Genomic DNA, 27,424 nt, shown 5'->3' with positions numbered 1-27,424 from the left:
TTACCTCACCACCAACCCATCAGAAAAATGTCCACGACCTGACCACGCACCCTGAAACCTCCCTCCCTCACCCTGTCTTTAAAACCTTTCCCTGAGGGACTTCCCTGGTGGCGCAGTGGATAAGACTCCACACTCCCAATGCAGGGGACCCAGGTTCAATCCCTGGTCAGGGAACTAGATCCCACATGCATGCTGCAACTAAGAGTCTGCATGCCACAATTAAGGAGTCCACGTGCTGCAACTAAGGAGCTGGCAAACTGCAACTAAAACCTGGTGCAACCAAATAAATAAATGAATTAATAATAAAATAAAACCTTTCCCTGAAAGCCGTCAGGGAGTTCAGGCCTTCTGAGCATTAGCTACCTAGACTCCTTGCTTGGTCTTGCAATAAACGCTGCACTTTCCTTCAGCACAACTTGGTGTCAGTAGATTGGCTTTACTGCATGAAGGCGAGCAGACCCACGTTTGGTTCGGTAACACATCTGTGCATCAAAAGACACATACGGGCTTCCCTGGTGGCGCAGTGGTTGAGAGTCCGCCTGCCGATGCAGGGGACACGGGTTCGTGCCCCGGTCCAGGAAGATCCCACATGCCGCGGAGCGGTTGGGCCCGTGAGCCATGGCCGGTGAGCCTGCGCGTCCGGAGCCTGTGCTCCGCAACGGGAGAGGCCACAGCAGTGAGAGGCCCGCGTACCGCAAAAAAAAAAAAAAAAAAAAAAGACACATACAAGAATGTTTACAGCACTAGCCATTATAGCTCCAAACTGAAAACCACCCCAAAGCGCCTCAACAGGGAAACGGATAAACAAATTCATTAGCTGAAATAATACTCAGAAAAACTCTAGGATTCCACCTGTGTGAAGGACAAACCAGGCAGAACTCGCCTATGGGGTGAGAAATTGGTGGTTGACCTGAGGAGGAGGGAGAGGACAGTGTCTGATAGAGAAAATGTTAGGGGTGACCAGAGTGGTGGTTCACTGGGCATGCTCACAAGCTGTACCCTGAGCAGTGCACTCTCTTGCTTACACTTATACTTTATTTAGCAGAGTTCCATCAAAGAAGCAGGGCCCACACCATGGGAACTGGGCAAGGGGTCCCTGTAAGGCTACTGTCTCCCATGGGATGCTGCAGCCTGAGGTCCATGAGGCAGAGTCAGGAGGGAAGATGCATGGAAAGTGGAGGGAGGATCCAGAGCTGACTGGAGCCCACGAGGATGGCCTGAAGCCCACATCCCTTCTTGTTGCCAAGGGCGACGAAGGTTTCTTGTAGCAGCTGGACTGCTTTGTCACACACCTGACCCAGGAGAATGGACTGAGGGTGGACTGGGAGGAGGTGGAGTAGTTGCCTGGATTCCGCTGGTGCTTGATGAGCTGGGTCAGCAGGCGCGCCACAAGGAGTGTGACTTACAAAAGAGGTTGCCAATTCCCTTCCGCCCTCCCAATCCTGCACAGGAATGTCTCTTGTGGTCCTAACCCAAAACACATTGGGAAGGGAATTCTGGGAATGCCGGTCAGCCTGACGGAGGCCCCACAGTGTGTTTCCCTAACTGACAAAGAGCAAAAAATCTGAAGGCTCCTTACGCTGATGAGGGTGTAGGGGGCCTGGCAATCGCGTAGGTTGGTGGTGAGTGTCAGCGGGTACAACTCTAGGAGGAAAACAAATGTGTCGTTTAACCAGCCCATCAGACTTCCCCGGTGGCGCAGTGGTTAGGAATCTGCCAGCCAATGCAGGGGACACGGGTTCAAGCCCTGGTCTGGGAAGATCCCACATGCCGTGGAGCAACTAGGCCCATGCGCCACAACCACTGAGCCTGCGCTCTAGAGTACGTGAGCCACAACTACTGAGCCCGCGTGTCTAGAGCCCATGCTCCACAACCAGAGAAGCCACCGCAATGAGAAGCCCTGGCTCGCCACAACTAGAGAAAGCCAGGGTGCAGCAACAAAGACTCAACACAGCCAAAAATAAATAATATAAATAAATTAAAAAAACAAAAACAAAAACCCCAGCCCATCATCTTGTGTGAATTTCCCCTACAGGTGAACCTGAACTTACTTACCAAGCACAACAGCGTTTGAAGAAGCAAGACTGTCCACCACCTGGGGAATGACTAAGTAAATTCCTCTGTTTGAGTTTTAAAATTTTCTAATTGTAGTAAAATACAAATAACACAGGACTCCCCTGGTGGGTCAGTGGTTAGGAATCTGCCTGCCAATGCAGGGGACACGGGTTCGAGCCCTGGTATGGGAAGATCCCACATGCTGTGGAGCAACTAAGCCCATGCGCCACAACTACTGAGCCTGTGCTCTACAGCCTGCGTGCCACAACTACTAAGCCCATGTGCCACAACTACTGAAGCCCACGTGCCTAGAGCCCGTGCTCCATAACAAGAGAAGCCACCGCAATGAGAGGCCCGCGCACCACAATGAAGAGTAGCTCCCGCTCGCCGCAACTACAGAAAGCCCGTGCGCAGCAATGAACACCCAACGCAGGCAAAAACATATAAATAAATTAAAAAAATAAAACAAATAACAAAAACTCTACCGTCTTAACCATTTCTAAGGGTCCAGCACAGTGGCATTAAGTACATTCACATGGTTGCACAACCATCACCACCACCCCTCTCGACCTTTTCATGTTCCCAAACTGAAACTGTCCCCATTAATTGACAGCTCCCAGGAGTTCCCTGGTGGTCTGGTAGTTAGAATTTGGTGCTTTCACTGCCACGGCCCGGGTTCAATCCCTGGTCAGGGAACTTGCCAAAAACAACAGCTCCCCATTTCCCCTCCACAGCCCCTGGCAACCTCTATTCTACCCTCTGTCTCTATGAATTTGCTCTAGGGACCTCATGTAAATGGAATCATGCTGTATTTGTCCTTTTGTGTCTGGCTTATTTCACTCAGTATAATGTCCTCAAGGTTCATCCATGTTGTAGCAGTGGTCAGAATATCCTTCCTTTTTATGACCCGATACTATTCCATTGTACAGACAGACCACATGTGATTATCCATTCACCTGTTGATGGACACTTAAGTTGCCTCCACCTTTTGGCTATCGTGAATAACGCTGCTATGAACATTGGAAGATCCACTGAATTTTTTAAAACCTTTTGCACATAGTATTTATCTTCAACACTGATGAAAAACATAAGGCCATCTTTTCACATCTCTGCCTGTTGTGTATAGCTCAGGGGACCAATTGCTGCAACACATAGACCCCAAAATGTACTATGGCTTACTCACAAGGGAAGTTTATTTTTTGTTCCCAAAGCAGTACTGGATGGGTGAACAGGTGGGGATGGGGAGATCCTTCCACATGCTAGGGACCTAGGTTGGCATGGCTTCCAGTCACCTGTGCAACATCGGGAGCAGGGGGAAGGGCCTGCAGGGGGTTGCCTGTGGAGGTGTTAAGGACCAGCCCTGGAACTGCCCCACCCCCTCCTGCTAGAAACCAGGCACATGACTGCACCGACTGCAAAGGGTGCTGGGGAATGTAGTCCAGTGCTTTCGGAAGGGCACCCGGCCTGTGTGGCTGCAGAGTACCTACTGGACCTCACTTCTCTAATGGCTTCTGTCCTCTGAAATTCAGCTGGAACCAGACTCCTCCAAGAAGCACCCACCTGGCCTCCTGCTCCCACAATGCACTACACCGATCACACCCTCCTCCAGAGCAGCATGGACCATGGGGACAGGGGTCTCCCAGCAGAGGCCTGGCCCGGGGCAGGGACTCGGTCACCTGGGGCTTTGTGGGAGGAAGCAGCCTGGCAGTGGGGTCCCTACTCCCCACATTGGTCCCTTCCCCCCACATCAGCCCCTTCCCACTGTTCAGCCAACAGGAGGCCCAAGTGGGAGGCTGGAGGGGAAGTGGTGCTTCCCCTCCTCGGGAGGCTAGAGGCCTCTGTTGGTGGGGCAACTGCCTCTGTGGTGAGGGCCCCACACAACCGCATGTTCTCTTTCTTGGGGACCTGGCCTGGCTCCTTGGCCTCCCCCACCCTTTGTCCCTCGCTGGCTCCTATTTCACTTCCCAGCTTTCTCATTACCTGCATTTCCAAGTCCCTGGATTACTGTCCTCAAAATCCCAACTAGTACAAGGGACAGGGGACTGGCCGCTGGGTTCTGGTGCCGTCACTCCCTGGGGCTGTGGTTTGGGGAGACCACCTCTCTGAGGCCAGGGTGCCTACCGTTGATGTTTCTAGGGAGTCTCTGCCCAGCTCTGGGATCTTGTGCCCTCACACAGGCCCTGCAGCACCCCAGACTCCCGACAGGTCCCTGGGAAAACCCCTGCCAGGTGTTGGGGCTTCCCAGCCTGGCCGGCCCCTGGCACTGGGAAGGCCTGACGTCTGGGGCCAGGGCCACGATGTAGCCCTTCTCCTGCCAGGGCAGCTCCAGGGCCTACCTTAGAGGGACAAGAGTAGGGTAGGGGGCCTGAGGGAGGCCATGCTTTACTTTCAGGATGAAGCCTGGCAGGGGAGGCACCTCTACTGCTGCCCTCCACGTTACTCCTCAGACCTGAGTGCACTGCCCATCCTCTGAGCCTTTGCCCAGGCTGTTCCTCTACCTGGAAAGCTCTCTGACCAATCAAACCTCTGAGGCCAGTCTGGGAGCAGTGATGCTGCCCCTGCCCTCCTGCTCTGACCAGGAACCTGACCCTCACCCACCGTCAAGGGCCTGGCCCAGCCTGGCTCGGCAAGGAGGCACTGGGGCTCAGGTTGGTGGGAGGCCAGCCCTGCCTTACCTCATCTGCAGAGAGGAAAGTACCTGCCCAGGGGCCAAAGGGTGGGCCCTCAGCCCCCCTGTCCTGAGCTGGAAGCCCAGAGGTTGGGGGGAGGTGGGTGGGGTCTGGAAGGACAAGAAGTACTGACCCCATCCGCCTCCACCAGAGTCTCCTCAGCACCACCCCCAGGACTCCCAGCCCCCCAATCTCGTCTTAGCTCTGTTCAAATGTGCCCCACTGTGCACACTCCAGGAATCCCTGCAGACGGGATCTGCCGCTGCCCCTGCTCACCCCTCTGCCAAAGGTGAGGCTGAGGAGATAGGGAGGCCTGGCCTCCGATCCAAGTGGTCAGTGCCAGCTGGACGACCTTGAGTAACCCATGCAACCTCTGAGACTGGGGGACGACTCGAGGTCACCCCCCCAGATGAGGGAGACGAAGCGGTGGGTCTGCATGAACCTTGGCCGGGGTTGTGACCACAAGCCTGCTGGCCCAACTGCACTGCTCTCCCTGATGGCCTGGGTCCCTGTGTAGCCTCCGCCTCCACTGTTCTTACCCTCTGCTGCCCCCACGTGGCCACTCTTGGTGCTGCGGTGAAGGGGCTTCACTCAGCCTCCCAACCAGGGCTCCAGATCTCGTGGGCAACCCCCTGCCCCTCACTCCTCTCAGGCAGAGCTGCCCGCCCTGGCCAGGGGGCACCAACCTCCAACCCCACACTCCCGGGTGCTTTCTCCATCTAACACCTATGATGCAAATCTGACCCCATCCTACCCTGCCCAGGCCTGCCCACAGCCCCCATTCAGCACCCTTGCTACAAACGGGGCAGTGATGGCATGACGCCTGGGCCCTGTACTAGCTTCTGGACACTCCTGGGCAAAGCAAAGGGCTCAGGGACCGGGACCAGTTGGGCATCGCATTACCAGACTGCCCCTGGGGCTGTGACAGGGCAGGGTGGGGGGCCCAGGGCCAGGCTGCCAGCTTGCTTGCTCCCTACATTGGGGGAGGGTGGGCCGCCCAGCCCTGTCCCTTCTCTTGAGTGCCCAGCGTAGCACCCCATGGAGAACGCTTCCCCTCCCCGCCACAACGTGGTCATTGTTCTAGATCCCACTTTACAGATGGAGAGACAGAGGCTGGGGAGAGACCGGTCCCAGGTGACCTGCCGGTGGACGAAGGCCTCAGACCCAGGTTGCTCTGGGTGCTGTGGACCGCACAGGGCAACCGTGGGACTCCCCGGAACCGAGGTGCAGCACGAGCATGAGGACACCAGGGAAGGAGCACCAAAGGCTTGTTTTCTCCCCCAACAGGCAGGGAGGGGTGTTTCAGGAGATGTTCCAGAGACTTAGAATTACAAGCCTGGAGCTTAGAGGGTGACTCTCCACACCCAAGTCTGGACCCACCTACAGTCTCAGGCCAGGCCCAGGGTCTGGGAATCAAGGCAGCTCGGCCCTGGGGCCCCCTGTTGGGGCACCACGACTCAGTATACTGGGAATCAGCATCATGGGCAAGGGATCTGAGGTACTGGTACTGGCCTTTGAATATCAGGTGCTGGAGTATTAGGGCTCGGGAGACAGGCCTCAGAATTCAAGGGTACGGAGTCTCGGGCCTGGGGAATTAAGAGGGGTATGTGGGGAACAGAGCCTCGGGAACTCCACAGTGACCGCTCAAGGTCCGGGTCTTTGGTGACAGAGCAGGGCACCGGGCTTTAAAAGCTCAGGTTCAGGTGTCCGTGTCCCAGGTGTATGGTGGTAGGGATTTGTGGATCCAAGTACTGGGGTGCACGTTCTTGGGAGTTTGGGAGGCTGGTCTTTGGCCCCGGGGAGGTCCTGTGTGCCCTTGGCCGCCGGACAAGCGTGCTTCCCTCAGGGTTGCGAACCCCAGACGGCCCTGCAACAGAGGCTGGGTCTAGAGCAGGCCCGGTGGTCCCACCCGCGCCCCGGGACGCCAGGAGAGCCTAGGAGGGGCACAGAGCCTAGGAGGGGCAGACGGGGGTCTGGGAGGGCGGGGGTCTCACGTGTTGCTCTTCCTGCGGCATAGGAGCACGTAGACGAGCGCGACGAGGGCCACCACCGCCAGGCCTCCAAAGATGACGCCCAGCAGCACCGCGTAGCTCCGTCCTAGAGAAGCGGCAGGGCGTAAGGCGTGGGTGGGCGCACACGTGCAGGGCACGTAAGCGGGGCGGGCGCGTGGGCGGGGCAATGCTGGGGGCAGGCCGAGAGCTGGTGGGAGGGGCCGGTAGGTGGGCGGGGCATCCTCACCTCGCTGGCAAGTCGGTGTGGGCTGGGACCAGGTGCCATCAGTCTGGCAGGTGCTGGCCTCGGCCCCGGCCAGGCTGTAGCCGCTGTCGCAGTGGAAGTGGACAGTGGAGCCCACCAGGTACCTCATGCCCTCCTTGTGCCCGTTGGAGGGCGGAGGCAGCCAGCCACAGGACACCACTGGGGCAGGGGTGGGGCACAGACGACAGGCCTGAGCTGCTGACCACAGCCACCAGCCTGGGGGGCCGTGTCCCAGCACCCAGTGCCCGCCGCCCTCACCCACCACCGCCCTCACCGGGCTGCAGGCTCTGCGCGCGAAGCAGGTGCTGCCTGTGGACCAACAGCGTGGCGTTGCCCACGCTCAGGCTCCCGGTGGCCGCCACGTCGAAGTTGCAGAAATTGTTGTCCCCACACAGTTTGGCCGCCTCACTCTCCTGGCTGGGGCTGGAGGTGGTCTCCTCGGGGAAGAGGGGCAGGAAACTGGGGTCATGCTTGGGCTGGAGCAGGAAATTTTCCACGAGGAACTTGGAGTCGTAGGTGAGCAGGGAGGAGGCGTTCTCCACAGCCCCTAGGGAGACAGCAGCAGGCCTGGCTGGTGGGAAGGCCTGGGGGCTCCCACACACACACCTCCACTGAGCACCCCCCAGCATGGTGCCCCCTCCCCTCCAGCCTGTGGTCACTCACAGTCAGCCCCAAACTGGAACAGTTCTCGGGAACTGGCACTGGGGGGCAGGACCTGGCCGCTGCGCAGGGTGAAGTCGTCTGAGGGGTTGTCATTGAGTGTCCCAAGGAGGCCTCGTGTGTGGGTCAGGAACTTATCGGGCAGCAGGACCGCCACACTCAGGAATGGACCCTGGACGCTGACCTCCAGGCCGGCCCCTGATGACAGCATGACTGATACTCTGTCCCCAGCAGCTACTGACAGGAACATGCCTGGACACAGGGGGAGCTGGGGTCAGGGCCGCCCCTGTGGGCACCTTGCCGTGACCCCAGAGCCCCGGGATGCATAGGCCGGCACCCATGGGCTCAGGGGCAAGGGAGGGTGTCCCCAGGGCCCAGCCTGCTATGACACTCCACCACCCCGGGTGGTGGATCTGAGGTGCCCAGGCCCTAAAGGGGGCCCCCATACCAGGGCCGTGCGTGGGGGTTGCCTGTCGGCCCTCACGCCCTGACTCCACCTCCCCATCTGCGCCCTGGACACGGCCTGCTTTCTGCCAGGGCCAGAGAGAGGTGTGGAGGCCCCGGCGGGGAGGGCAGGGGAGTGGGGCCCCCACCATCCCACTCACCCTTCAGGTCCATCCAGCTTTGCTCCTTGAAGCTGAGCACCTCCTGGTTCAGCAGCACCTGCAGGGCCCCCGCCCCATCCCTCAGCCGGACCTCTACCACATCTGAGTTGCCCTCCTGGACAGCCACAGCAGTCAGCCCTGTGCCTCGGTCCTGAGAGCCTGGGATGATGGGTGCAAAATGGGGTCCACTCGGCTCAGCCTCCCCCTCCCCAGGGATGACCCTGAGCCACCCAGAGCCCCAGGGCCCAGCCTCACCCTCGGGCGTCATCCTGGTCTGGGCCCGCGCCTGCAACCTCAGGTCAGTCCCAGAGGCCTCCAGCAGCACATACTCGCCGCGTCCGTTGAATGTGAAGTTGGTGCCATCGAAGGTGACAAAGTGCGGGTCCCCGAAAGCGGAAGCTGTGGAGAGCGGAGGGTCAGGCAGGTTGCCCTGGCCCCGCCCTGCCTGGGGCCTCGCCCTGGCCAGCACCTGCCCAGGCAGCACCCACCCAGGCGCGGGGGCTGGTAGCTGTGGCAGTCGCTGGAGGGCCGCCTCTGCATGTAGCGGGAGCACTCGGGCGCCCAGAGGCAGCAATAGTAGAAGCTGATGACGTCGTAGATCCAGTGGGAGAGGCCCGGCACGCGGGGCGGCACGCGGTATGGGGGTGCGCCCCAGTCGTGGCCACGGTCTGGGGTGCTGCCACTGGTGGAGTCGGCTGTCAGGAGCTGTGTGCCCGCCGCCGTGTAGCAGCACTGCTGGCCTGAGCCATATAGGGGGCTGGGGACACAGACAGGTCAGGGCCGCCTTGGCACCCTGCCCCCAGCCCCCACCCCGCACCCTGCCCACCGCCTCCGTGCTCACCTGGCTTGCACGGAGCGAACGCAGTGCACAGCCCCTGGGTGGTAGGTGCACACGCTGCCGTGCTCGATGTCACAGCCGTAGTCTGCCTGCAGAGCGGCTGGTTGCTGTCCCCTGCACTGGCTTTGCGCTCTGTCATCCCCTCCCTGGGAGCCAACCCCTCTGGGGCCCTGGGCCCTCAGACCCCAGCCTTACCTCCCAGGTCTCTACCTGCCTCCCCCTGCACTGCCTTGGACGGCACAGCCGTGTGCCTAGTTGGGGCAGCTGGCCCCGCCTGTCCCCTCGCTCCCTCCTGGGCCCTGACTGGGGTGGGGGCTCACTTGGAAGCGGCCAGAGTCAGCCTGGGCCTGGGCCAGGGTGCAGGGGCAGTCGGGCACCTCCTCCAGGAAGTTGGGCAGCTGGTCCTCCAGCTCCTCCCAGGCCAGGCACTGAGCTCGGGCCCAGGCCACAGGGTCTGCCCGGAAGTCATCGCCCAGGTGCCAGGCTAGCGCGTGCTCGTTGCTCCAGAGTGCGTGCACGTCCCTATGGGGACACATGCACACTAGGGACCACCCTTCCTGCCCTCGGCCCTGGCTCCCCATCTAGCGTGGGGGCAGCAGGCAGACAGGCCCCAGCCCATCTGCTGCAGGGCGGCCCTTACTTCTCCCCTGCGTGGTGTTTGCTGTTGACAATGCGAAGGGCACCCACTTTCCACCTCTGGTAGTCTTGAGGTGCAGGTTTTGGTGTGAAGGTGAAGGAGCCGGAGTTGGTGATGCTTGTGGCCAAGGAGTACAGGTATGACCACGCTGCCGTCCACTCCCGGGAGTACGGCTTCCCTGGGGGAGAGAAGGCCTTGTCAGCCCCCGGGCCTGTCCGAGTCCGAGGAACCCCGGGGCGTGGGGTGGGGGGGTGGGGTGCCGGTCTTTGGTGCTCAGAGCAGCCTGGTAGATGGACAGAAGGGTAGACAGATGACCACCATAGGAGGCCCTGCCCTGTTTGGGGAGGGAGCCAGGCCCAGGGCCAGCCAGCCATCCAGGGGCTCAGAGAGGATGGGGCAGAGCAAGCCTTTTCTGTTTCCAGGATAAGCCTTGTATCCAGGAGCGGAGAATGGCCACACCTCCTCCTAGAGCTGGTACCCAAACAGCCAGGGCTCCCCAGCTTCCCTGTGCTGCTCCAGCCAGTTCCCCTTTCTTGCCTGCACTCTTCCCACTAGAAATCCCCACCTGGATTCCCCCCACCTGGAATCCCCTTTCTCCCATCTCTGCAAGCCCCAAACTCCTGACCCCACCAAGCCCCACAGAGGCAGCCTAGGGTTACTCTGCTGGCCTCACCTGTCTCCTCGTAGCCCCACAGCTCTACGGTGATGGAGTTTGTGGGCAGAGCCAAGGTGTTCCAGGTCAGGGTGAGGTTACCCTGGGTGCTGGCGGTGCCGTAGTACTGCCAGCGGCTCTCGTTCACCAGCTGGCTCTTTTCGGACTCTGACACTTTGCTGGGGTGCACTGGGCAGGGGGCAGGGGGCGGGGGTGAGGGGTGAGTGAAGGCCCAGGGCCCAGGGGGTCCAGGGGAGGAGGCCCGGGGCTCTTAGAGCTGTGGGGACCTCCCAAGGACAAAGCACAGCAGTCCCTCGGGAGCGATGCTCTCCCCCTGGCGGCAGGAAAGGGCAGGAACTGGGAGAGGCAGGGCCCTGCCCCCACCCGTGCCCAGGCCTCTGTCCTCCACCTGGCTGCTCCCCTCCCCTGGCTGGCCGAGCCACACTCCCTCTGGGCTGGAACTCCTGCATGGGTGCCAGCGGTGGGGAAAGGAGCTTGGGGAGCCTGCACCCAGGGAGTCGGGCGGGCCTCCAGAGGGACAGGTTCACCCAGAGCAGGTGGGCCAGGCGTGCATAGATTAGCGCCATGGAAAGTCCCTGTGAGGGGCCTGGGCCCGGGAGGGTGCGGCCTGGTGCCTCCAATCTGGACCAGCATGTTGGGTCTCACCAGCCAGCCAGGTGCCTGAGCGTGGGAAGGAGCGGCCATTGTCCATGGAGAGCGTGAAGGGGATGCGGCCGGTCTCATAGAGCAAGGGTGACACACAGTGCACTCGTCCCGAGGAGTCCACGAAGCCGCGGGTCTGGATGCTCTCCTTAAAGCTGTGAGTGTGGAGGAGGCAGGAGAGGCTGGGCCAGCGTGGGCTGACCTCTCTGAGGCTCCCAGCCTCCTCCCTGGGGACACCATCTGGCCAGCCGTCCCAGTCCTCTGTCCCGGGGGCCCCACCCAACCAGCCAGTGGGTCTGAGCCCCAGCGTGCACAGAGCCCTCGGGCCTCCCACCTGCAGATCACGCTGTCAGTGGGGCTGGACCAGTTGAGATGCTGAATCACAAAATCCTTGCCACCCATGACGGAGCCCGAGTAGGGCAAGATCTCCAGGCAGAAGTCCCGAATGTCCGAGCAGCAGCTGGCCAGGCCGAAGCAGGTCGGGTGGCAGGAGCACGGCCCATCCTGGACTCCACAACGGTAGGAGCAGCTCCCCTGGGCACCTGGAGGAGAGGGCCCTGAGTGCCCAGCCTGGCCACCCCATGTACAGGGCCCACATCTCTTTCCCCCTCGAGCCTGTTAGAAGCATCCCCAGGAGAAAGTTGGCCAGGAATTGCACTGACCACCACGTGGACCCAGTGGAAACCCATAGGGCCCGTGGGGTGGGGTAACTCTTAGTCCAGTTGGCCTGAATGGCTGGCTAGAATGAGGGGAGATTTGGGGAAATGTGTCCAGACATAAAACTCTTTGGGAGGAGCCCCTGGGCAGACTGACCCTCAGCTACCAAGTCCGGTACCTGACGGCGTCCTCAGATGGCTACACGTGCCTGACCCCTTGACATGGGCCGGGGACCTGTCTCCACTCGTAAAGCATCAATGGACCGGCAGCCTGGAGAAGAACCACGCTGGCTTGGCCGATCTGGGGTCTGGGATATGGCTACTAAGAGTCCCAGTGGAGGCCCACTAGGGGCTCGCGCCCAGGCTGAGTTTGCCGCATCTCACTCCGCTGGGCAGTGCAGGCTCACCGGTTACGGCCCCACCCTCGGGGGAGAAGGCCAGGGGTTCTCCCCTTCGTTTAGGGGAGAGGAGGGACAGTTCCAGCAGAGGATCCAGCCAGGCCAGGAGAGGGGACAGGGTGGTTTGGTGGGGGGCTGTGGGCACCCATCGCCCTGGAGCTGGCCTGGCTGTGCAGATTGGAGGGTGGAGACTGGGGTGGGGTGCAGGCCCACGTCCCATCTGGCCCTTCCCTGCCATTCCCCAAAGGGGCTGGTCAAGGGCCAGGCTTGGGCCTGAGCCACCACTACGGGCCCTACTTCACCCAGCACAGGGCCTGGCACTCAATAAATATGTATTGACCAAGACTGTGATAGCTTGAGGGGGTGGGGAAGGAGGCCCAGTGATGACTGTAAGTGAGATAAGTGGACGGAGGGTGTTGGTGCTTCCCTGAGATGGGAGATAGGCCGGGGAGCTGGCAAATACCAGCTCAGCTCAGCCCAGCCCAGCCCAGCCCGGGGGCCAGGGTCCCGGCTCTGGAGTGCGTGGCCTTCCCCTAGACTTTCTCAGGTTCAGCCCACCTTGAGAAGGACCCAGAATCCTGCCTCTGGCCAGGCAGGGGGCCCAGTGGGGCTGGGGGCTCTTCCATGTACAAACACACCCTCCATCGGCGCTTGAGGTGCAGGCCAAGGGCTCTCCAGAGCTCACCACACCCTGGCCACCTCCCTCCCAGCCCGCCACCGCCTTCTGGCTCCCAGCAAGCTTAGGGTAGGCATGGCCCAGACACCCCCATCCCTACCAGCAGCCCCTTGACCCTGGGCTCCCCAGAATTTCTTCTTAGCACCCCTAGTATGGTCACAGATGGCCCGACGGATGGACAGAGGCTGAGCCCAGGGAAGTTCTGCCCCGGGTCTGACTACAGCGGGCAGATGGACAGACAGACGGGGGACAAAAGGGCAGCGTGGGGGCGTACCTGCTGCAGGCCAGGGGCCTGGGTCGGGGGCTGTCACCAGCAGCAGCAGGGTCCAGGGCAGGAGAGACAGCTTCATGGTGCCTGCCTGTGTCTGCAGCCAGCGCAGCAGTGGCTGGGAGGTGGCGGCGGCTCACTCCCCACGCCCTGGCCCCGCCCCACGCTGCCGCCCCGCCTCACCCGGGTCCCCTCTCAAAGTCCACAGGTGTCCTATGCGCCCTACTTGCCCAGTTAGCACATTCCTGGCCCTTGGCCCGCGACTCGGGGAGGGGGCCCACGTCCTGAAGCCGGATGTCCGGAAGCTGCAGCTCAGACCCTGGATCCCACCCCGGAGCCTGCTCTGGGGAGCCAGGCCAGGCTCCTAAAGGGGATGGGATGCTGCAGTGGGGATGAGGCAGGGTTGTCCTTGCAATCCCAGGATTCCAGCCCCTCGGGTCCCAGGCCACAAGCCTGGCATCTCAGCTTCCCTGCAGGGAGCAGGGGGTCCCAGTTCCTCCCCACAGCCGGGTGGGGTACGGGAGCAAGTGACTTCCTGCTGGTGCCTGCTGCAGGCCGGCTGTGTGGGCGCTGGGGGAGGGCTCCCTCTCAGGAAGGGTGGGAGCTGTCAGACACAGCTCCGTGGGGATCCCTTTTGGAGGGAGGAGGGGAAGGGGGAAGGAGGAGGGGAAGGGAGAGTTGGGGAGGAGGAGGAGGCAGGAGGTGAAGGGGGAGAGGGGGAGGGGAAGGGAGAGAGGGAGAGGGGAAGGAGGAGGGAGGGGCCTAGCCTCAGGCAAGTTAACCCTGGGGGTGGGGTGGGAGCTGAGGCCAGGACCCCGGTCTCCCCTTGGCCTGGCTCTCTGGGCCCCTGGGTCAGTCTGAGGGCTCCAGACGTGCTTCCGCCTTGGGCTGGGGACCAGGAAAGGAGCCGCCCGGCCCCACCCGCCCCTACCCTTTCACTCTCGATATTTACATAATCTCTTCTTTGTATATCTTCCTCCAATTGGTGCCGGTGAGGAGACTGAGGCCCAGACAGGGAGGGGGCGGTTAGGTCACCGGGAGAGGCATCTTCTGGGAGCCTCCAAGGTCAGGGTATGGGGGGAACCCAGGCCTAGGACTCACTTGGGCTCTGCCACCTGGGCCCGGGGTCTGGACAAGCAGACAGTGGCGGTTTCTCAAGACGTCTGAAGGAGACAGGGTCCTGGACCCCTCAGGGAACTGAAGGTAGCGGGGCACAGGCTTTGGCCACATGACCGGCCTTGGCCGCGGAGGTCGGCCAGCCTTGTTCCCTGGTCACCGCCGCCTCGCAGCTGCTCCAGAGAGCTGGGCTGCCACAGGTGTCGGGAGCCAGCCGCGGGAGTTGGAACCAGAAGTCCCAAGTGGATTACTGGTTGTTCAGAGCACTTCTGTGGGCAGGTGCCCTGGGTGTGGACACTGAGGTCCCCAGCCAGCCTGGGGGCCGGTGCTGGGACTCGCCCGGGCCCAGAGCACAGCTTAGGGAAGGAAGCTCCTGGGGAGGGACCGAGGTGTCCTGTGCCCCAGCCAGGAAGGGCCCTGGGAGATGGCTAGGCTGCTCCCAGGAAGGGGGTCTGTGGACCGGGGGAAGGAAGGTGGCCACCTCCTCTCCCCAGCCTGAACCAGAAGCCAGGAGTGCAGCGTGGTGGCCCAGGGGGCTCAGCTGAGTAACTGCCGGTCCCCTCAGGCCCTGCGGCCTTGAGAAGGGCCTGAGTCAGTGCCAGTTCAGCGCCCTGGGTTCCCACGTGGCTCTGCCGGGCCTGGGCTGGGGACCCTGCAGTGTCCAGCCTCTTGGGCCTTTCTTCCCAGGCAGTGGGGGGTGGGGGCACAGCGTCCAGCCCACGAAGGGCACAGCGCAGCAAGAAGGGTCTCTGTCCCTCCCTGGCAGAGAAGGCCCCCAGAGCGGGACCGGCCCCCAGCTGTGGGGCTGGCGGCTGGGCCCCCACGGCACGGAGGGGCTTGACACTGTGAAGGGCAGGTGCTCCCACAGAACAGACGGGCTTGGAGCCGGGATGGTGGGGCCAACATCACTCTGCTGGGGCCCCACGTTTGTATCTCGCACCGAGCCCCCCGACTCGTGTGGCTGGTCCTGTCAGAAGGCGAGTATGGTGGGAGGTCAGCGCCACCCCCTGCCTCAGGCCCCTCCCCAGGGTGCCCATCACATTGGGGTGCAAGCCACCTCCTCAGCACGGCTGGGACCCTCCTGACCCTGACTCTGGAGGGACGTGCCCTCACCCCTGTGCTCCTTCCAGGCCCGGCTGCTGTCTCTCCCGGGAGCGTCTGCCCTGTGTGGCTCCCGCCTGCTCCCCGGGTGCCTGTGGGTCAGACCCTGACCTGGCCTGGGGGAGGAAGGCCCAGAAAGCCTGGACAGGGATCGCCACCCCAGGGGACAAAGAGGCCAAGACGACTGTTCCATCTTTATTAGAAAAGCAACCAAAAAAGGACCCTCCGCTGTCGTGACCCAGACAGAGCCCGTGGAGGGTGGACGAGGCCGCCTGGCTGGGGGCGGTCACGTTTACAAAGAAAATCACTTCATAAAAAAGGAGGCGGGCCCTGCTGGGCTCCTGTGGCCTGTGGCCCTGTGGTCGGGACGCCCCACCGGGCGGGGCGTGGGGGGGGTGGTGGAGGTGGTGGTGCGTGGGGAGTGGCCCTCAGATGTCCATGTAGTCATCGTCCTCATCTGTCTCGCTCTCCAGCGAGGACTCCTGGCTCGATGTCTCCAGGACCTCCAGGGCCGGCTGGCACAGGCTCTCCTTCCTCACGTTGGCAGCCGACTGGGCAGACAGGATGGCTGACTGCACAGACCGGGTGAGGCAGTGGTCAGTGGCAGCCTGGCACCACCACCCCACCCCCCACCCCCCACCCCCAGCCCTGTGTCCCACCCAGGACCTGCAGTCACCTTCAGCTTCTGTTTGGTCTCCTCTGAGATGCTGCCTTTGGGCGAGAGCAGGGTCGGGGTGGGCGGCGTGACGGTGATCTCAGGGGGGAACTTGGTGGTGGCCGAGGGGATGACCAGCTTTGGCATGTTGGGCAGGAGGCGTGATTTGGCCCGGCTGGGCTCAGCCTTGCCCGGGTGGCCCTCGGGTGGCTGGGCACTCCCACCACTGGGCACCTTGGAGCTGGCAACTGTGGGGTGGACCCAGTGGACTGAGCCGGGCTCTCGGCCTCCCGGGCCTGCCTGCCCCTCCCTTGCTTGGGGCTCATCCCCCGCAAACCCTGCACCACAGAGGCACCAAGACGCCTCCTCTGGCAGCGTCAGACCGCCCTACCCTCTCTCTTTAGGCCTGTGCTGGTTGCCAGGCTCCCAGGCCTCCTCCTGTCTCTCTGCCTCCCCGAGGGCCTGGCTCTGGCTCTGGCTCTGGGCTGTGGGGCACCCCCAAAAGCACAGTGTTCACTGGGTGCCCAGGGCTGGGACAAGGGCAAGCCCTGCACCTCCCAGGCACGCATGTGAGCTCTCAGACCATCCTAGTGAGGCAGGAGATAGACGAGCCCCCAGGGCGAACAGCTGGAGTTCGCTCCCTGTGGACAGATACTCCGAGATGAAAATAGCAGGACAATTGAGAAAGGAGGCTGGGCCCTGCCCAGATGAGGAATACAGGCCACATATTCCTCATTCGCAAGTCAAAGAGACCTTCCTGACTAGAAAGCTCCTTGGAGGTCACAAGGGGAGTGATGCTCCTACCCACACGGGTCTCTTCCCCAGAATCCATCTTGGCTGAGAGGCAGCACACAGGGGAGGATCCCGAGATACACCAAATACGGACTTGGAAGCAGGCAAATCAAGATGATTGGCCAAAGGAAACCCGGAAGAAATGCCCCATGTGATTCAAACTAGCAGGAGGGCGCCACTCTCTCTCTGAGCCCACCTGTGTGTCTATCCACATGTACTGTACACTTTTTCCTCCTAATAAACACTTTACTTGTTTCACTACTTTCCGTCTTTATGGGAATTCTTTTCTGCAAAGCCGAAGGGCCGGGGCCTTGTCACTAACCACTGGCCTAGTGGCTAGGGTTCAGCGCTCTCACTGGCCGGCAAGCAAAACCCTGCTTCGAGCGGCTGCAGGCCGAGGCCACCTGAGATCACTAGGACACACATTCTATTGGTCATTCCCGCCACAGGGAGGATGCTGGGGCTCAGAGCTGGCCACTCAGCCAGCATCCACTTTCCCCTCGCGCCTCAGGAAGAGCCGGAGCTGGGAGGCAGCAGTGTGGGCTGGCAGCCTCCGGGAGCCGCAGCCTGGCTGGTGTCCACATTCTTCCGCTGCTCCATGGCTTTAAAAGGAGCGGGGCTCACTCAGCCCCCATGCCCAACTCCCTCGGGCTGGCACCAAGCCCTGCTGTCCTGAGTGGGGTCTGCGAGAGGCCCCAGCCCTGAGGAGTCCCCGAGGGGCCTGGCTGGTTGAGGCGGCTGGTGGGAACGGGCTGTGACTCAGACACAGACACGGACACAGACATGACATGGATGCCCATCTGGCTCCGCCCAACCCGGCCGGCCCTCTGCCCACCCCTGCCTCCTCCCCGCCCCACGCCTGCCCCTCCCATGGACCCATCTGGGCACAGGCACCCCTCCCTCTCGGCTAGGCCACCTTGGCCTGGGCTCAGCACCTCCCGAGCTATTCCCCTCTGTGAGGCGGGGGTGGGGGTGGGGGTGGGGGGTCTCGGGCCCTTCCCTCCCCCGAGGAAGCTCTCCAGCCAGGCCTTCCCTGCCTGGCCTGCCTTTCTTGTCTACCTCACCCCCAGGCCCACTCCAGGCCCCTCTGTCGAGAAGCACCCGCTGACTGCTGGCCCTGGGGGCCGTGATGGGCTGCTCCCGACTGGCCTTACCCTGGCTGCAGGTGGGCTCAGCGCCTGTCCGGGGGACCGCCTCTGCTGGCCAGCAGTGCGGCTCTGCTGGAGGGCCCTCGGGGGCCGTCTTCACCTGCTCGCTGCACCGCGGCTCCTGGGGCAGGAAGCCCGTGCCCTCTGCCCCTCCTGCCAGCTCTTCTTCCTCTGTGGAGACACAGCACGGCTATGGGTGACACGCCCCCCACCCTTGGGATAGGGGCCTCCACCTCCACCATGGCCGCGCAGGGGCTCCGCTGGAACAATCGCCCGGGTGGGGCCAGGCTGCTACCAGCAGGAAACCGCTCACCCCTGTGGACATGCTATGAACCTGACACAGCGGAGGCCCCACCCCAGCTCACAGGAGTGGCCACTGGAACCGAACAATCCAGCTAAGGACAAAGTAGATGGAGCGGTGGCGGGCCTGGCGCCCTCCTGCCAGGCCACACCTTCCAGGTGTGAGGAGGGGGCTGTGAATCAGCCTCCGTGGTGCCAGGTGGTCAGTCGGCACAGGGGCGCCTGCCCCCAGGGCCCCCGGCCACGTCCGGCCTCTTTGCACTCCCATTCCTCCTCCTTCCCCTTGAGGCCCGGACTCTCCTGCCACGCCGGCCATGACCCCAACACCCAGCCGCTCCCCACTTGTGGTGACACTGGCCCCTCCCTGGCTGGGCAGGGGGACAGATGGGCCTCCTGCCTGTTGGCTCCAGTCCTGGAGGACAGCACCTGCCCTGCTGCCTGGCCGCGAGCCACGCCCTCCCTTCTCGGTTCTGACTGCCCGGCAGTCAGGGTCACAGCCTCTTCGTTCCCAGGGTCCAGCTCCACACGCTGCCACAGGCAGGGATGAGCCCCTCGGAGGCTCCAGAGCTGCCCTCCTGGGCCCCGCGGAGCAGGTGGAGCAGCAGGAATCCTGTGGCCCGTGGCAGGAATGGGTCACTGCACCGGGCACGCACCCACGATGCGATGCAGGCCCGGTGGCTGTCTGGTCCAGGGCCTTCCATAGGTGGCAAAGCCCTGCCTGGCTGGGCCCAACACTGAGGGCCTGGCCGAGCGACCTGGAGCGGCTGCTTGGGTTAGGGGAGCGGGCAGGGGGCTACCTTGCTGTGAGCAGTCTACAGGCCAGGCTGGCAGGAAGCGAAGTCTGCCCTCAGGGGGCAGGTATCAGTCCCTCCTGCCCCCAGGGCACGGTCCGGCCTCCCTTCTTGATGGGTGGCCAGAGGAGGAGGGACACTCGAGGCAGGGAAGTCCAGCAGAGACTCAAGCACGTGGAGAGGTGCTTCCTAGGCCAGGAGGCCCTGTGAGGAGGACCACGGCGGGGTGGTGGGGGTACCAACGGGGAGGGGACCTGCCTGGTGCCTCAGCCTTCAGGGAAGAGCTATCTAGGGCTCCCCGAGCCCCCAGGCCTCAGGCTCTGTGGAAGCAGGGGGACGGGCTGGAATCCTGAGCCATCGGGGTAACTCTCCCTGCTCCCTAGGTAAACTCACAGCCTGGCCGCTGAGTCCCCAAGGCCCAGTGTCCTGGAGGCGCCCCTGACCCAGGCTCAGACTCTCCCTGGCTTCTTGACTGGCACGAGGCCGGCACTGTGGCCCCCTCAACCCCGTCCGGCGGGCGGCACCCTGCACAGACAGGTGCTCCCTGCCCTGAGTCCTGACCCAGCTGGTCCCACGGCCTGGAGCCCCCACTCCCCACCCCTGGAGCCCTGACCACCTCAGCAAGAGGGACCCTCAATCACTCATGGGCCAGGCACCGTCAGCAGGAAATCCAGTCCTGGCCTGTGGCGGGCAGACACCCAAGGAGACAGGGAGGTGAGCCGACGGGGGCAGCGATGGGCAGTGTCAGGGCCCCTCTTGGGGGACGCACAGTGGAGGAACTGAGGCCTCTAGCCAACAGCTGGCGAGAACCTGAGGCCACCAACAACCTGAGAGCGCCCAGGGGACCAGCTGATGGCCTGACGCCCCCGAAGTTCTGATCCTCTGGGACAGGAGTCAGGCGGCGGCGGCGACAGGCCAAGGGACGGCAGCCAGGTCTTCGTGGAGTGAGTGGCTTCCCCAGGCCGTGGACGGTCATTGCCGCCACCCTGTGAAGTCACCCCCAGCAGAACCCGCCTGTAGGGCCGTGCTCACCCTCTGCCACCGTTGCTCTGCTGGGTGTGGACAGCGAGACACATGGGACAGCAGAGAGGACGGGACGCCCAGGCCACTGGGTGGAGCCGCACCTGTGGCCCTTCGGCCTCAGAGGCTCCTCCCTAAACACTCGGCTGCAGGGGCTACCTCAGGGGAGGTGACCGTCTCAGGCCGCGGTCAGCACCGCTCTGACTGGCTGGGTAGAGGGTCCCTGCACTTCCCCACCTTCAGAGCAAACTAGGGACGCATGAGGTTGGGGGCCTGGGCCCTCAGCCTCCATCTGGGCAGAGCAGTCTGTGGGAGCAGCGCTCCTGGTCACGGCTAACCGGGCTTCCAGGTCTGGCTCTGGCCAGGCACTCCTGCTAGGGCGGACTGTCCCCTTGTTCAGATGGGTCAGGAAATGACATGGCCGAGCCTGCATGGCGGACAGTAGCACCCCAGCTGTGGCCCTCCACGTCGATGGCTCCTGGTGGACAGGTGAGCCTGGCCTTCGGGGACGAGCAGGGATGTGTGGGCAGGTGGGAGCCCGGCCCCGGGTCCGCGGAGCAGGGAGGGAGAGGCGCAGGGTGTGTGTGCGTGTGTTTGTTTGTCCTGAAGCGTCTGCCCTCCCTGGTCTGCTGGCTGCCCCCGCCCGTGGGCTGCCGTTCCCATTCCCAGTGGCATCTAGATTTGGAAGGAACTGGGGCTCCCTCCTGCCGACAGAGCCCCCAGCCCCATCCTTCCGCAGCCCCCGCCTCAGCCTGGCCGGCTTCCGTCTGCCTCGCCCCGGGGGCGCAGGAGCTGGGCAGGTCTGCCCCACAGCCCAGCAGGCACCCAGGACTGCTCACAGGCCTGAGAGGTCTCATGTGCACTGGGGTCAGGACCCCCTCCCCACTCCTGAATCCTCGTGGGAGGAGAAACATGGTGAGGTGGGTGCCGTGAGGGTGGGGTGGGGTGGAGACAGCTTCTCAGGGATCACCAGGCTGGAGGCGCCCACACTCTCCATGCAATGAGCAGGACTTGCCGCTGGCTGGCAATGGGGTCTGGGCCCTGCTCTGGCCCAGCCGGGCCTCACCACCAGGTGAAGGGGATGGGACTCACCTGGGCCCGAAGAGGACATGCTGGGGGTGGCCTCGGGCCTGTGTGGCCGTGGGGGCCCGGGATCCTTGGACGGGTCTGGGGTAGAGCCTGACGCCGAGGGAGGACAGGTGACAACAGCCGGGGCGGCAGCCTGCGCAGGACGAGGCTTGGTGTGGCTATCGCTGGGCCGCTGCGGGGTGTCCGTCGGCGTGGGGTCGGGGGCTGCAGGGGCCACAGCTGTAGGGAAGAAGTTCTCTCGGCTGTCCTTAGGGTGCTTTGGGGTGGTGGGTGTGTCCCCTGCAGCCTGGGAGGACAAAGGGGAGGTGAGGGAGGTCAGCTGGGCAGGCCTGAGTCCACGCTATCCCCCAGGACACCTATCATGGTGCCCCGCTCTGGGCCCCAATGCTAGCAGGGAGGCCCACTCTGCCAACTCGGGACACCGCTGGGGGCCCAGAGTCCGTCCCTAGGAGAACTTCCAGGCCACGCTGGCAGGGGCTCAGTGGAGGGGCATCAGGCTGGCCGGGATCTTCACCCTCCCACTCCTGGGTGCCAGCCTGGGAGGAACATGCCAGCCATGACCCGGGGCACAGGCTGGTGGCCCCCTCCAAGACTGACTGCAGTATGGGAGGTCAGTCTTGGAGGGCGACTTCCCAAGGCCACTGGTGGAGGGGTCCTGAGACAGCCGGGATGACACCGCCAGAGTCAGCTCCTGGGCTTTGTGCAGCCCCAAAGCCACAGCACCCGAGGCGGCCCCAAGCGTGGCCCCTGCCGGCAGCCTGGCCTCGGCTGCCCCGTGGTTCCCCCACCACAGGCCGTCGGTTCTCAGGGAGCCGGGCCCTTCAGGACCTCCCCATCCTTGTGCACACAGTTCCCTCTGCCGCTAGGCCTTTTCCACTTTGCACCTGAAGCCCACTCCCCAGGCGGTGCGAGGGCCACGGCTCCCTGAGAGCAGCTGCGAGGTGGGGCAGGGGCTCCGCGCGGCCTCTGGCAGCAGAGCTGAGGGCTGCACCCCAGTGCCTGAGCCACACCCCAGCCTCACCATACTTGGAGCCAGCCCACACCAGGGCCGTGGGGACCCCTGCCCGGGGCTGCGAGTGCGGGAGCCTCACGCCTGCTGGGAGCATGCCCCATCCCCAGCTTCACAGGGTGCGGTCAGCCCGGCGACTCTGCTGTGCAGTGAGTGTCTGGGATGAGCCCAGACCTCCAGTGGGAGGGTGGGCAGGACAGGACCTGTCTGTTGTGGGCAGACGCATGGGGAAGGTGGGTGCTGTGTCCCTATCCTGCGGGAGCCACGGGTGATGGCACTCAGCCTCTAATTATGTCCCGAGCACCCTCCTGGCATGTGCCGGGCTGCGTGGCAACTCGGAAATGCCTCCAGCAAAATGGACACAAAATGGGTGGGAGCAGTGGCTCCCAGGGCCACGGCCGCCTCCCCCGCAGCACTGGCCAGAGGCGGGTCCAGGACAGCTGTGACCGACATGGTTGTCATCCCTGAGGTCGCTTCCTAGGCTCCTCTGACAGGCCAGGTCCCAGCTGGGTGCTGGTCCTCCGTGGGCCTCCATCTCCCCATGTCCCCTCCTTGCCCTTGGCTCCTGCCAACTGCGCACCCCCTTTCACCTCAGACCAGAGACCAGTTAAGGGGGAAGCTGTCTGGGGGTTTCCTGTGTGGTTCTATCATTTCAAGCACCTTAAAAGTCTGCATCAGAAACAGCCCTCCTTTCTCTGGAGTGATCACTGCCCACCTGCCCCAGTCTGGGTTGGTGGAGGAGGCAGGAGGGGGACCCCTGGGCCCGACCCTGCTCTGGGGCACTGGGCAGTCATTTCTGTCCCACAGAGCAGAGGTTGTGACGAGGTGGCTGCACTGTGAACTCTGCTGCCTTGGCAATAGCAGGGCGGTGGGGACCGCCGGCAGGGGGACACCTGCCTCCAGGGATTCCTGCCCTCAGCTGGGGGTCTGGCCCTCCTATGTGGCCCACAGCCCACTTGGTGAAGGTTGAACCCCTGGGCTTCCTCAGACCCAGAACCCAGGTGGGGCAGTGGCCCGATGCCCCACTCCACTGAGAAAAAGCCCATCTGGACACCGAGGGACAGCCAGCCGCTGAGGGACTAGGACACGACTCCCCGGCTGCAGCTGGAAGCCCACTGCCCTGAGCTCCTGCCTCTGGACTCCCTCATGACACCCTTCCCCAGGGGGCCCAAGGAAGAGTGATGACTGGGAAGGCCGGGCCTGCTGCTGGGGCAGGGCAGTCAGGCCACCCCTGGGGACAAAGAGGCCGCACCTACCCAAATGGCACGTACCTGCTCTTTGACCTAGTGACCTGGCCCGGGATCATCCCCACCTGTGGCTCACCTGACCCGGCCCCTGCCCCAGCCCACCCTCTCCACCCAACAGCAGGGAGTCTTCCCAAAACACGATGCTGGACAAACACCAGGACCCCCGCCCACCCTGCTCCTATCAGCCCCGTATCCCAGCTCCACCTCTGTGCGGAGGAGCAACCTTTCCAGTTGAAGTCGACTAAGTAGGGAACATCCTCCCTGTTTAGAGAAAAGGTGCGGGGGTGAGGGGACCTTTGTGTCACACGCCCAGTCAGAGCTGGGGTCTGGTGCACCCCCAGGCGGGTTGTCAGGGGCTCCTTCAGGGCCTGAGGCTCAGCTGCCCATCTCCCCTGGGCCCACCTGACCAGCCTGCAGCCCGGGGCGGGCTCTGCACGACGAGGCTGGCACAGGCAGGGTCACGCTTACCTGTCTCTGGGCGGCGGCCCCAAGGTGGACCTGACAGAACTTCACGGCCTGCTCCAGGGCAGCCTCCTCGTCCACCTGAGCAAGGAGATGCCCAAGGTCAGAGGGCAGGGGCCTCGGAGGCCAGCCTTCCCCCGGCCCCTGGTGTTTGAGGACAGCTCCCAGGGTGAGCCCTCCCACTGCTGCTCCCCCCAGGACCCCAGCCCTGTCTCCCAGGCCCATCTGCCAGGGGCACCGCTCTGGGCCCAGATGGCCAAGCCAGGTTCATGTCTGTCTGTGCTATTTCATCCTCGGGGGCTGAGGCTGGCAGACTCTGAGCCAGAACCTGCCCCTCATGGGGGCGATGAGGCCGGAGAGACCTGGGGGCCGCCCGGGATGAGCAGCAGACAGGGCATGAGGGAGACAGCCAGCCTGGCGTGGCGAAAGGGCCCGCCCTCACCAGCAGGGAATGCAGGGCTTTTTTTCTAGTTTATCAGCAACAAAAAAAGTTACTGCTGGGTGCTTGTGAGGTGGTGATAAGACAGACACACTCACAAGCTGCAGTGCAAATTAACACAAGTTAAAAGGAAAACAGTGTATCAAGATGGTCACCCTGTATGAACCAGTCACAGTGCAGGGTTCTTCCTATGGAAAGAACCTATTTTTCTCTAGATAGAGAAAAAAACGTGTGCCTAATGGAGTTTTTTTTAAAAGAAACAGAATAAGAAGGGCTCCTCCACTGCAGCCCCCTACTCGGGGGCCCCGACTCCCTGTGCCAGACTTGACGAGATTTCTGCAAAGCGGCTTCCTTTCCTTTAGGGGTGAATATATACATTTAAAAGCATGTTGTTTTCCTTTTGCTTTTTGGTATCTGTTTCCCCAGCTTTACTAACGTTTAGTTGACAAATAAAATTGTAACATATCTGAACCTATCTCGTGCTCACAGTAGAAAACCTCAGAGGTGACCAGGAATGACTCTGAAAGCCCACCCTGGGGGGCCTGGCCGTGATCATGCTTGGGAACAGAGCCGCCAGGCCCGCCCCAAGGCCACCCACCTGCCTGATGAGCATGTAGCTCTCGGACATGATCCTCTCGATGCGGCCCAGGTCATAGGCCACGCCCTTCTGGCCCTGCTGCCACACTCGGTAGGCGTCCAGCAGGAGGGTCTTGCCGGACTCTGTGTCCTCCAGGAGCTTCCTCTTGCGGCTAGGCCGTGGAGGTGCCTCCTCGGGGTGGCTGCCTGTCCTGGGTCCAGGGGTGGCGGCCGGGGCAGCGGCGGCGGCTGGTGGGGCCGGTGTGGGCGGGCTGGGCTGCTGCCGGGCGCTGATGCTCAGCTCCTCCAGGGACAGCTCGGCTGGCCGGCTCTCGGGGCCCCAGTCTCTTGGGGGGCGGCCTGGCTGCAGGGGTGGCGCCCGCTCCGAGTCTGAGCCACGGGTGGCGGCCTCCCCCGTGTCCATGGGCTCTGTGGGGCCTGCCCGGGGGCTCTCATTGTCCTTGCGCTCCCCGCCCTGGTCTGCACCATCTCCTGCATCCACAGCCACAGGCCGGTGGTTGTGGGGGCCTGCTTTGCCCCCTGGCTCGGCCCCTGGCCCTGAGCCATCAGCCAGAGGAGGCTTCTTGGGGTGCGGGAGGCCTTCCTGGCCACCCTCAGGACTGGCCTTGTGGGAGACGTCGGTGGTCATCCTGGCTCCAGGGAAGCCACAGGCCTTGGGCCCTGGGCGTTCTGACCCCTGTGAGGAAACCAATGGTAAGACTCAGTGTGTCTGGTGTTTCTGCCACAAGAAAGCACCCTTGGGCGCCAGGTTTGCCCACCCACCGAGGCCACTCAGGCTCTGCCCATCTGCCCGCTGGCCAGGGCTGGGCCTGGAGAGCTGCCTGGGAAGTCCCTCCCGACTCTGAAGCTCTGGCCTTGACGGGGGCTGATGAGGCCTTGGAGATGGCTCTGCTCTTGAGGACCAGCTGGCCCTCGCCAAATGGCTTCTCTATGTGCGGGCGCCTCGCGGGGAAGTGACCTGCCAGGGCCACCAAGCGTGCTCACTGCAGAGCCGAGTCCACCCTGAGCCCCTGCACCAGGGCCCAGCCAGTTCTGCTGGGCAGCGGGGCATTGTAGCCAGATGGCCCTGGCTCCCAGCGGCCCCGCCTGCTAGGCTGGTGACCAGCCTCCGGGCCCTCAGGGTACCCAGCTGTGACGAGGGACCGTGTGTGCACCAGCTCCTGGGGGCTGGCGGGTGAGGGTGCGGGGCCACTGGCTTTGCCATCTGCTCCACTGTGAGAGCTGCTGTCTCCTGAGCTGGTCCTGCCGGGCGGGGCTGCCTCAGGAGCCTCACCACCTTCCTCACCAACCACGAGCTCACTTTAGCCAAGCGCGTCAGTGCCTCACACGAGGTGATTGCGAGGTCATCTTTGAACTGACCTTCCCACCTGGGGAGGCAGGTGAGTACTGCCCACAGGTGGGGGTGTGGGGACCTGCCCAGGGTGGGCGGGGTATACCTCCGAGAGCTCACTCAGTGTGTCCTCCAGCACCTTCACAGTGAGGATGAAGGCCCGCTGAGCCAGGACCTGGCGGTCGGCATCTCGCAGATACTTCCTGCAGGCATGCGGGGGTGGCCAGAGCATCAGAGCTGGATGGCGGCCCGTGCCCCTCCGAGTCCCACCCGCCTGGGGTCTGCTCCCCAGAAGTGTTCCCCGAGCCTCCTCCTCCTCGCCCAACACTGTGTCCTGGGCCCCCCTGAGCTGGGCTGTGACCCCAGGGGCGGGGCGGGGCAGGCCAGGCTCAGTGAGCTTGGGGGCCCCCGGCTTCTCTCCCACAAGCCCATCTCCAGGGAGCTTCAGGCCCCTGCTGAAGCCCCCACCCTAGCCCCTGGCACGGCACAGGTGAGTGAGACAGCGGAGAGGTGAGGCATTCTGCTGGCAGCAGGAGGCCTTGCAGTCGGGCCACTCCACGTCTGAACTGTGTCTCTCCTGGGACCCCCCTCCCCCCAACCACTGCAAGTGGCGGCTATCCCTCAGTCCTATCTGTCCCAAGAGGTCTCTGGTTACCTCTGAAGCCCAGGCCCCCTGTGGCTCAGCCCACTATTACTGGCCTTCACCTGGGGACCCTGGCTGTCATTCGGACACCTGTTGTCCCCACGAGCTGACAGCATCCCCAGGCGCCCCGAGCTGGGGGAAGCAGAAGGGCTAGCTTGTCCAGAGTCTCAGTGGGGAAACCAAACCCAGTGGGAAGAGCCCGTGCTTGCCCCGGGGAGTCTGGGGCAGGGGCGCTGGTGTTTGGTTTCCAGACAGCGGGACAGAGAGGGCCTTGAGGAGAAGGACTGGGCTGGGCTCCCTGCTCGTGTAGACGCCCCAGGCAGACGGGGCCGAGCGGCTCCAGGCAGTACGTGCTTGTGCTCTGAGCCACGGCAGTGTCAGCCGCCGCCGCGGGGCTGACCGCACGCTGGACTGGGCCGGCCGGCCGGGCGGCTGCACTCACTTGCCCTGGTCCGGGGTCCGCTGCAGCATGGAGGAGACCTTCAGCAGGGTGCTGTGGTCCCGGAGCTGGGCCAGCACCTTGAGCAGCAGCACAATGGAGCGGTTCATGTGCCAGGCAAAGCTGCCCGGCCGGTCGATCTCGTCCACGGGGATCCGCCAGATGCCCTGCGGGATGGACGCGGCGGGCATGAGAGGAGGGCCGCTGCGACCA

General features: G+C 63.3%; 2 protein-coding genes across 7 annotated transcripts in view; both read right to left on the bottom strand.

Annotated features, from left to right (window-relative positions):
• Window positions 1–702: 702 nt before the first annotated feature.
• On the bottom strand, window positions 703–13,115 carry SUSD2 (sushi domain containing 2; the record flags this gene model as incomplete). The annotated part of the gene is made up of 15 exons (XM_079943450.1): window positions 703–6,591; window positions 6,719–6,821; window positions 6,963–7,139; window positions 7,255–7,527; window positions 7,644–7,892; window positions 8,246–8,404; window positions 8,501–8,644; window positions 8,734–9,002; window positions 9,087–9,172; window positions 9,404–9,605; window positions 9,724–9,898; window positions 10,394–10,561; window positions 11,039–11,190; window positions 11,370–11,577; window positions 13,040–13,115. The coding sequence occupies 15 exons, from the start codon at window positions 13,113–13,115 to the stop codon at window positions 6,567–6,569; spliced, it is 2,466 nt and encodes an 821-aa protein (XP_079799576.1). The 3' UTR covers window positions 703–6,566.
• Window positions 13,116–15,124: 2,009 nt separating this feature from the next.
• The window catches only part of CABIN1 (calcineurin binding protein 1), a 98,207-nt gene continuing 85,907 nt past the window's right edge, over window positions 15,125–27,424 (bottom strand). For all 6 annotated transcript variants that reach the window (XM_079943136.1, XM_079943131.1, XM_079943134.1 and 3 more), the window contains 8 exons: window positions 27,215–27,378; window positions 26,236–26,332; window positions 24,801–25,475; window positions 23,770–23,844; window positions 21,049–21,331; window positions 17,852–18,016; window positions 15,927–16,153; window positions 15,125–15,822 (listed from right to left, as the gene is read on the bottom strand). In XM_079943136.1, the coding sequence (XP_079799262.1) occupies window positions 15,679–15,822; window positions 15,927–16,153; window positions 17,852–18,016; window positions 21,049–21,331; window positions 23,770–23,844; window positions 24,801–25,475; window positions 26,236–26,332; window positions 27,215–27,378 (1,830 nt within the window). In that variant the 3' untranslated portion in view covers window positions 15,125–15,678. The remainder of the gene's footprint in view (window positions 15,823–15,926; window positions 16,154–17,851; window positions 18,017–21,048; window positions 21,332–23,769; window positions 23,845–24,800; window positions 25,476–26,235; window positions 26,333–27,214; window positions 27,379–27,424) is intronic.

Source organism: Stenella coeruleoalba (genome assembly GCF_951394435.1).
Source record: "Stenella coeruleoalba genome assembly, chromosome: 14".
Taxonomy (NCBI): domain Eukaryota; kingdom Metazoa; phylum Chordata; class Mammalia; order Artiodactyla; family Delphinidae; genus Stenella; species Stenella coeruleoalba.
This window is presented reverse-complemented; position numbering and strand designations above follow the sequence as displayed.